Source organism: Quercus lobata, unplaced genomic scaffold, assembly GCF_001633185.2.
Source record: "Quercus lobata isolate SW786 unplaced genomic scaffold, ValleyOak3.0 Primary Assembly Scq3eQI_222, whole genome shotgun sequence".
NCBI lineage: Eukaryota > Viridiplantae > Streptophyta > Magnoliopsida > Fagales > Fagaceae > Quercus > Quercus lobata.
The window spans coordinates 24,666-34,265 of NW_022154788.1; the positions used below are offsets into that span (position 1 = coordinate 24,666).

The 9,600-nt window shown below is 37.0% G+C and overlaps 1 protein-coding gene across 1 annotated transcript; it reads left to right on the forward strand.

Moving 5' to 3' along the window:
* Positions 1 to 5,103: 5,103 nt before the first annotated feature.
* LOC115973376 lies at positions 5,104 to 7,395 on the forward strand. The gene is made up of 4 exons (XM_031093638.1): positions 5,104 to 5,647; positions 6,002 to 6,234; positions 6,346 to 7,060; positions 7,103 to 7,395. Exons 1-4 carry the CDS (start codon positions 5,104 to 5,106, stop codon positions 7,393 to 7,395), a joined length of 1,785 nt encoding a protein of 594 aa, XP_030949498.1.
* Positions 7,396 to 9,600: the final 2,205 nt, after the last annotated feature.

Below are 9,600 nucleotides of genomic sequence, written 5' to 3' on the forward strand. Positions count from 1 at the left end.
GAATGGGAATAAGGATGGGCTGATAGTAATTCGGTAAAAAGTTTGTCAACAATGTCATGGAGAGTTTGCTCCCATACCTTCCATGAAAAGAATGATAGTGATTACGATCTGATACTGATAGCACTGATGAGCAACTCGTCCAAAAAGAGAGTAAGAAAAAAAAAAAAAACATATGATTAGTTGATTACTAGTTCTTTCAAGCGATAATCACGCAACCCCAATTACAAAATTACATGATTAAAATATAATAAGGCAACTCATTTTTAGTGCTTAGATATGCGTTCAGAAACTGACACCTTGTCCCATCAAAAAAAAAAAAAAAAAAAAAACGACACCTTGTTATGTTATGCTTAGGTATTATTGCATGAGTGTAATCACTTTCGTTCAGTTACGTAGTATAAGACTTAGAAATAACACCAATCTAATAGTTACAAAGTGGATATATCCTATTGTAATATTTAATCCAAATCATAAAAATTAATTGATTTCAAATGGAGAGAATCTTTTTTCCTATCCTAATACGCCTAAAAACATTAACATAGTTATTAAATCCAAATTGGATGGTGATGACCCAAGGTTAAATAAGAAAAAAAAAATATATATATATAAAACTAAGTTTAAGAAATCATAATATAAATATATAAATTAAATAAAGGCACACCTAGATTACTAATTAAAAATAAAGCCTAAAAATCTAGACACAGAATAAGAAAACATAAAATAAAAAGACGATGTCATAAAATGTAGTCAAGTCTTTACTAAATAAAACTCTATTATAGTAGGTTTTAAAATTCTATAAACAAAAGCATATCTCAAACTCAAAAATCACGTTGTATGGATATTGCATATATATTGATCTCCCTAACTACTCCAATCCCTTGGATTATAACCTGAGCTAATACTTGAAACTCTTATCTTCGTAAAAAACAATGAAAAGTACGTCCAACATCAAATTCATTATCAACTCTCTATTTTCATTACTTCATTTATTTTAAAAAATATTACTACCACCGCATACCTTTGGTGCGATGGTTATTCCACAAGTATAAGTGCTTGTGGGTTGTAGGGGCAAGGCCGGGGTTCAAGTCTCTAGAAGGGAGATTCACACACATGTACACTTAGATTGGGCTAGAATAGAAATTCTATCTTGTATTAAAAAAAAAAAAAAAATACTACCATGAACTTATAAAGGTGATTTTGTGCAGAATTATAAAACCAATGGACAACTTGTCTGAGTTTCACAGGTTTCAAAAAAAAACCCATTGGGTCTTACTAGATTTTATCAGTTTAACTGTATAAGTAATCTAATTAAACAACCAGACTAACTTAAGTATTGATTCACTAGATCATTGATCTGACTGGACTCGCTAATCTGAGTTTAATAACCAAGAACATTAAACCAAATCACTTGGGATTGATTATGCCGTTATTATATGCGTTGATAGATGAGTATGTTATATCAAAAACAAAGAAAATAGATGAGTATCGAAGTCAGCTAATGTCAAAGATATAGTTCACCCGATAAAGACTCTCTGCATCTTCTACTAGTATGAAAAGCACATGGTAAGTAAAAAGGAAAAATGATGGATACCTAACAATATAACACGCTTGATGGTTATACATACCTTACATTTTCTCTTTAGGTTTTCTTCGTAAACCTTGAGGTGAAACTAGGGTTTGCCATTGGGCAAACATCTTCTCTCTATTTCGGTGGTAGAACTTAATCAAATAGTTTTATTCTCTCTCACAACACCAATCCTTATGGAGGAGATCACGGACCAGTGTGCAGGTTTAAAATTATCAGAAAGAGAAGGGAATGAGCTGGACTTGGCATCAATAGCGAGAGAGCACGATTATGTCCTGGTAGGAAAATTTAGCACGAAGAGACGGGTGAATCTGGAATCAGTGTCGAGAGTCTTGAAGACGATTTGGAGAACCGAGACAATTTCGCGGTGTATGATATGGGTGACAACAAGGTTCTCTTCCAATTTGGTTTAAAGGAAGCTCTAGATAAGGTGCTTTTGCTGGGTCCGTGGTATTTTGATAAATATCTTTTGATCCTCCACAAACTTGGTGTAAGCGGTGACAAAAGTATAGTTCAACAAAGCATCCTTTTGGGTACAAATCCATGGTCATCTTACCATGTGACAGACAAAGGATGCAGGAGTATTGATCGGTGGGACCTTGGGGATGGTGGAAAAGGTGGATGTGGATGACAAAGGTTTTTGCTTGGGAGGCCATATGCGCATCAGGGTGTCAATGGATATATTCGTACCTTTATGCTGAGGAAGGTTAGTTCGTCTTGGCGGGCAGTCGCCAACATGGATGGACTTCAAGTACGAACATCTACCAATATTTTGCTATTGGTGTGGGATGGTAGACCACGATGAGCGAGACTGCATTTAGTGGATTCAGAGTAGAGAAACTTTTAGGGCGGAAGAGAAATAGTATGGCCCTTGGCTGCGTGCAACCCAGGAACGGCTATAGAAACCACAGTTAGTCGTTGTAACAAAAGGTGATTGGGGTGGGAGGAAATCGCAAGGAAACGAAGAGAGCCCAAGCGAAGAGGAGGATCAGGCATGCAAGGTGGTGGTGGTGGCAGAGGATGACCAGGGCATGATGACCAAGACAGCTCGTGGGAAGCACGTGAGGAGTGACGTGGCAATCTTAGATCCATTAAAGATGCATCAGATACGTCAAATCCTAGAAAATCTGCAATCTCCAACTTTTGAAAAGTAGATTCGCGAGATATATGAGGCCATCACGGGCGGGGCGGTAATCTCGAAAAATCCATTAAATGTAGATAGTGTGCTGGATATTTCGACTGATTTGCAGAACATGGTGCAGAGCACAAGGGTTAAAGAAGGAAGTGACAAGCAGGAAAACAAGGTTGAAAGTTGGGCCGGGCTTAACGTGGACTTGGCCTAAAATGTGGATTTCCAAACTTGACCACTACCGTTCCTCATAAATTTAATTTGAACACGGCCCACGAAACAATGGGAAGCAATTTTGTTATGGGTTAGCTGACTCCCAGGCCCCAGGGGGTTAATAAAAACAAAACTACTAGGGTGCCTACTTAGAAAAAGAATAAAGTAGGACGTAACTCTGTAGGGAAGGAAAACAATGCAAGTGGGGCTCGGGATCAAGTGAATGGGGAGAAAAAAGAGGATGATATGTCAATGGATGTGGAAGCAAACGAAGTAGAAGTAAGAAGGAAGGAATGAATGAATACCTTTGGAGGAGATACCAGTTAATGATGAAACTGGAAAGAAACAAAAACTGGATGGAAAAGTCATGGCTCTAGGGAAAATCATGACATAACACCTTGGATTGGCGTTGGCTGCGGCGCAGCCGTGCCGGGCGCAATGAGTGATGTATGTTGGAACTGTTGAGGGCTTGGGAACCCATGTACAATGAAAGCTCTCCAGAAGCTTATTTTGGAGGAAGATCCCACCTTGGTTTTTCTTATGGAAACCAAATTTGTAGTGTCTGAGATGGCACGTATTAAGTACAAACTAGATCGGCAACAGGGTCTAGTAGTTCCTAGTGTTCGGCGTGAAATGGGGTTTAGCACTCCTATGGAAAAGCTCTATGAAAGTGGATTTCCAAACCTATTCACCTCGACATATTGATGCGATTATTACTGAAGAACAGAGTAATAAACAGTGGAGATTTACTGGTTTCTACGGCCACCCTAAAACTAATATATGTGAGGAGTCTTGGAGACTGCTAGAAGAGCTAAGTAAAAGAAGTGACCTACCATGGATTTGTATAGAAGACTTTAATGAGATAATGCATGGGAGAGAGAAGGAAGGTGGTAATATATGTCCAAAGTGGCAAATGAAGAATTTCTGTGAAGCGGTCAATCAATGCAACCTGAGAGATATAGGTTACACAAGATCAAACTTCACCTGGTGCAGGAGACTGGGTAATTGTGGATGGGTTAGAGAGAGACTCGATAGAGCTTTGGTGTCCACAAAATGGTCTATTACATTCCCAAATGTGAGGCTACATCATGTAGCAGCTTCCATGTTGGATCACTGTATGTTGGTTTTGAAGGCTCCTCGAGACAGATAGCGGAGAACTTGAAGAAAGAAGCTATTTAGGTTTGAGTCCATGTGGTTGAGGGATGAGGAGTGCAAGGAGGTAGTGACTGAAGCATGGGATCGAGCACTGAATATGGGGGGCCAACACCCGTTTTCTCAATGTTTGGAGGAGTGTAGACAGTACCTGACAGTGTGGAATAGGAATACTTTTGGTCATGTAGGCAAAAAAATAGCAAGGCTTCAGGAAAAGCTTCAAGGGCTGGAGGGCAAGAAAAGTACCAATAATGTTATGGATGAGATCTAGGAAACAAAGTTGGAGTTGAATAGAATGCTCTTGGTGGAAGAGGACATGTGGTAGCAAAGATCAAGAAACTGTTGGCTGAAGTTGGGTGACCGCAACACATCCTTTTTTCACACCAAGGCTTCTAACAGACACCAACGTAACATCATTACCAGGATCAAGGAGTCGAATAATGTTTGGCAGGATAATGAGGAAATAATGGGCAGAACTTTTGTGGAGTATTTTACATAGCTGTTTACTTCATCTTAGGCTGGAGTCAGTACAGAGCTAATTGAGGCCATCTAGGGTAAGGTGACAGATAGAATGAATACCTTACTCTTGCAGGAATTTCATGCTCATGATGTGGAAAAAGAATTGAAGCAAATGCACCCGCTGAAGGCGTTTGGACTGAATGGTATGCCTCCTATTTTTTACTAGCACTTTTGGTCTAATGTGAATTCTATTGTTATAAAAACTATGTTAGACTTTCTTAACAATGGTGTAGCCCCTCCTAAGTTCCATGAAATGCACATTATACTTATCCCTAAAATGAAAAACCTTGAGAAAGTGACGGATTATAGGCCGATCAATTTGTGCAATGTGGCCTACAAGCTTACATCCAAGGCAGTGGCAAACCGTCTTAAACTGGTCTTGTAGGATATAATATGCGAAAACCAGAGCGCCTTCATCTTAGAGAGGCTCATCACAAACTATGTCTTGGTGGCTCATGAATTAATGAATCACATCAACAGGAAGAAGAAAGGTAGAAATTGAGAGATGACCCTAAAATTGGATATGAGCAAGGCATATGACTGGGTGGACTGGGGTTGTCTAAAACAAATCATGGTAAAACTAGGTTTTCATGAAAGGTGGATAAGCTTAGTGATGAGGTGTGTCTCTTCAGTGACATATGCAGTACGAATTAATGGTCAGCCATGCGGCCACATTGTTCCAACACGAGGGTTGCGGCAAAGGGATCCTCTATCACCCTACCTATTTCTCATTTGTGTCGAAGGGTTGTCAGCACTGTTGCACCAGGCTGTCCAAAACAAGACCGTCAAAGGTGTGGCTGCCTTAGCTAGGGTACCCACTATCTCCCATCTATTTTTTACTGACGATAGTTTGATATTCAAAAGAGCCACGGTTAGGGAGGGTGAGGAAATACAGCAAGTGCTCCAAGTATACGAGGAGTCCTCTGGTCAACAACTCAACAGAAACAAGACTTCCCTCTTTTTTAGCCATAACACAAACCATGACACAAAAGAAGCAATAAAGGCAATGTTTGGAGCACAGGTTATCAAGCCTCATGAATCCTATCTGGGTCTGCCTTTGTTGGTAGAGAAATCGAAATGAAACACATTTGCACAGTTGAAGCAAAGGGTGGCAAACAAGCTTACAAGGTGGAAGGAAAAACTACTGCCTAATGTCGGGAAAGAGGTACTGATTAAGGCGGTAGCTTAAGCAGTTCCATCTTACACGATGAGCTGCTTTAAGCTTCCTAATACTTTATGTGAGAAGTTGACTAGAATGGTTAGGCAATTCTGGTGGGGACAAGTAAAGGATGAAAAGAAATTAGCCTGGCTGAGTTGGGAGAAAATGTGCCTGCCGAAGGAGAGGGGCGATATGGGATTTTAGGATTTACGACTATTCAACCTTGTTCTTCTGGCAAAACAAGGGTGGAGACTCCAAACAAATTCCTCCTCCCTGTTTTATCGGGTTTACAAGGAGAAATACTTCCCAAGCTGTGATTTTATGGATGCTGGTATGGGGTGTCAAACTTCATATGCATGGAGGAGCATCATGGCAGCCCAGCCATTGGTGCGATATGGAATGAGATGGCAGGTGGGAGACAGTAAACAAATTAAGGTCTGGAAGGACAAATGGATCCCAAGTCCACAAACATACAAGGTTATTATGCCTGAGAGATTACCGAGGCAAATATAGCGGGTCAGTGATCTTATTGATGAAGATAGCAGCGAATGGAAGAGAGACCTAGTCAGCCAATGTTTTCTACCACAGGATGCAGATGCAATTCTAAGCATACCCTTGAGTGTCACTGGGGCAAGGGATAGAGTGATATGGGCCAAAAAAAGGAACAGAAGGTTCACGGTCAAAAATGCGTATAGACTGGTACAGAAGGACCAATGGGATAAAGAGATGGTTGAAGGCTCAAACCAGTTAACTATGAAACAAACCTGGAGAAGACTATGGCAGATGAATGTACCAAACAAGGTCAAACACTCTGCGTGGAAAGCTTGTAGAAACATCCTAGCTACAAAGGAAAATTTATGGTGGAGGAATATCATAAAAGATAGCATATGTGAAGTATGTAGGGAGCAGGTGGAGTCCATATGCCACTTATTTTGGTTTTGTGACCATGTGAAAGAGGTGTGGTTCTCATGCAAGCTATCCTTTCCGTTTGAAATTCATCCTTTGTGGGATTACATGGATGTTATATGGTATTTACAAAAGTGGGAGGAGTCACGGCCAGGAATTTTTGAGCGGACTGTCATGATTTGCTGGGGGATATGGAAAGATAGGAATGAAGTAAGACACGGGGGCAAGCTTCAGAGTGGACTGTTAGTGACGAGAAGCTCTCTTAGTTTGCTAGAGGAATTCCAGATAGCAAATGAAAGACCAAAGGCCATTGCAGAACGGAACCATGTTGTAAAATGGGTCCCTCCACAGTTGGGAGGCTATAAAGTGCATGTTGACGGGGCTGTGTTCTCTAAAAGTAAGTAGGCTGGCGTGGGAGTGGTAATACGAGATGGCGCAGGACATGTGATAGTAGCGCTTAGTAGAAAGCTGTACACTCCGTTGGGGTCGCTAGAGACTGAGGTTAAGGCCATAGAGATAGGGGTCACTTTCGCGATGGAGGTCAGGGTTAGGGACGTGACTTTTGAGGGTGACTTGTTAGTGATCTGTAATGCTATCCACGGTCTGACTGAAGCAGCTTCATCAGTCCAGAATGTAGTCACAGAAATCCTTAAACGTGTTCAAGGTTTTCACACTTTTGCTTTTTCCCATACCAAAAGACAAGGAAATGCCCCTGCCCATGTACTGGCTTAACATGCAATTAACGTGGAGGACTTTGTAGTTTGGCTTGAGGAATGCCCTAGTTGTATTGAGCATGCGTGCATGCATGATGTACTCTCCTTTTCCAATTTTGAATAAAATATTGTGTGTTTTCCAGTAAAAAAAAAAAAAAAAAATGCCTGACGTAATAGGGATGGGGATATGTGTAAACTCCAAAGTGATTTTAATTGGTAGTTAAAAAGTAAAAGTAACTTATAAAGTTAGGAATTGATTTTCGGAAAAAGTTAATTGATGATGAGGCATTGATTTAAAAAGAATTTTCAAAAAATTTTTTAGTAAAAAGAAAAAAAAAGTATTTGATTTTTTAACAATTTTTTTATATTTCCTATAAAAATTATATTAAAATTTTCCTAAAATAATTTAATAACAAATGTTTTAAGAGCTCCCGTTAACCAAACTCATATTATTTTTATTTTTTTGTAATCATATCACATAGGAATGAAATTTTTTTGGTTTCTAAATTCCTTAAAAAATGCCATTTATGTGAATATAAAGAGGTATTAATGTATGGCCATGCTAATGGGTGCCCTTAGGGCAATAGTTAACAATCCATTTTAGAAAAATTTTAACACCACTTTTATGAGAAGAATAATGCTAGAGATACAAATTATTTTACAAATTTTTTTACAAACTGCTAATGTAGTTAGTGATTATTGGTAAATAAAAAAAATGATATTAATAGTGGGCTTAGATGAAAACCAATAAGAGGTTAGACACATCAACATTTTGTAAAAATGTTGTAAAATAGTTTGTATTTGTAGCATTACTCTTTATGGAAAAAGGAAAAAATTGTCAAAATATTAATTACTTTTTTTTTCTTTTCCCATAAAAAATTTTTAAAAAATGATTGTTAACGGCCATTGTCCTAAGGGTATTCGTTAGCATTTCCCTATTAACAATTGCCCTAAGGAAACCCATTAACATACACTTTATTAAAATTAATGCAAAAAATCAAATACCAAATTAATGCATCTATGCATTTATGGTCCCCAATTAATCATTAGTTATCAAAATTAATGCAAAAAAAAAAAAAAATCAAAAACCAAATTAATGCATCTATGCATTTATGGTCCCTAATTAATCATTATTTATCAAAATTAATGCAAAAAAAAAATCAAAAACCAAATCAATGCATCTATGCATTTATGGTCCCTAATTATACATTATTTATCAAAATTAATGCAAAAAAAAAAATCAAAAACCAAATTAATGCAAAAAAAATAAAAAAACCAAATTAATGCATCTATGCATTTATGGTCCCTAATTAATAATTATTTATCAAAATTGATGCAAAAAAATCAAAAGCCAAATCAAGGCATCTATGCATTTATGGTCCCTAATTATACATTATTTATCAAAATTAATGCAAAAAAAAAAAAAAATCAAAAACCAAATTAATGCATCTATGCATTTATGGTCCCTAATTAATCATTATTTATCAAAATTAATTCAAACTAATCAAAAACCAAATCAATGCATCTATGCATTTATGGTCCCTAATTATAAATTATTTATCAATATTAATGCAAAAAAAAAAAAATCAAAAACCAAAAACCAAATTAATGCCTCGATGCATTTATGGTCCCTAATTAATCATTATTTATCAAAGTGAAATGTTAATGAATGTCCTAAAGACATTGGTTTAGAAACTATTTTTAGAAATATTTTGTGAAAAGTAATAAAAAAATTAATTTTTATGACAATTTTTTATATGAGAAATGTTAACGGATGTCCTTAGGGCAATGGTTAACAATTCATTTAAAGAAAGTTTTATGGAAAAAGGAAAAAAAAAAGCAATTAATATTTTGATAGTTTTTTCTATTTCCCATAAAAGTGATGTCCAAATTTTTCTAAAATAAATTGTTAACCATTACCCTAAGGGCATCCATTAGCATGACTCTTTTTATATTTTCCATAAAAGTGGTGTTAAAACTTTCTTAATATGGTTTATTAATAATTGTCTTAAGGACACCCATTAACATACCCTTTATTATAATGGAAATGTTAACCAATGTTCTTATGACATTAGTTTAAGAACTATTTTTAGAAAAAAAATTATTAGGAAAATAATAAAATAATGTTGTTGACGGCTTTTTATATTTCTCATAAAAGTAGTTTAAAATTATCCTATTTTGATTTATTGACAATTGCTCTAAGGACATCGATTACTGTGACCCT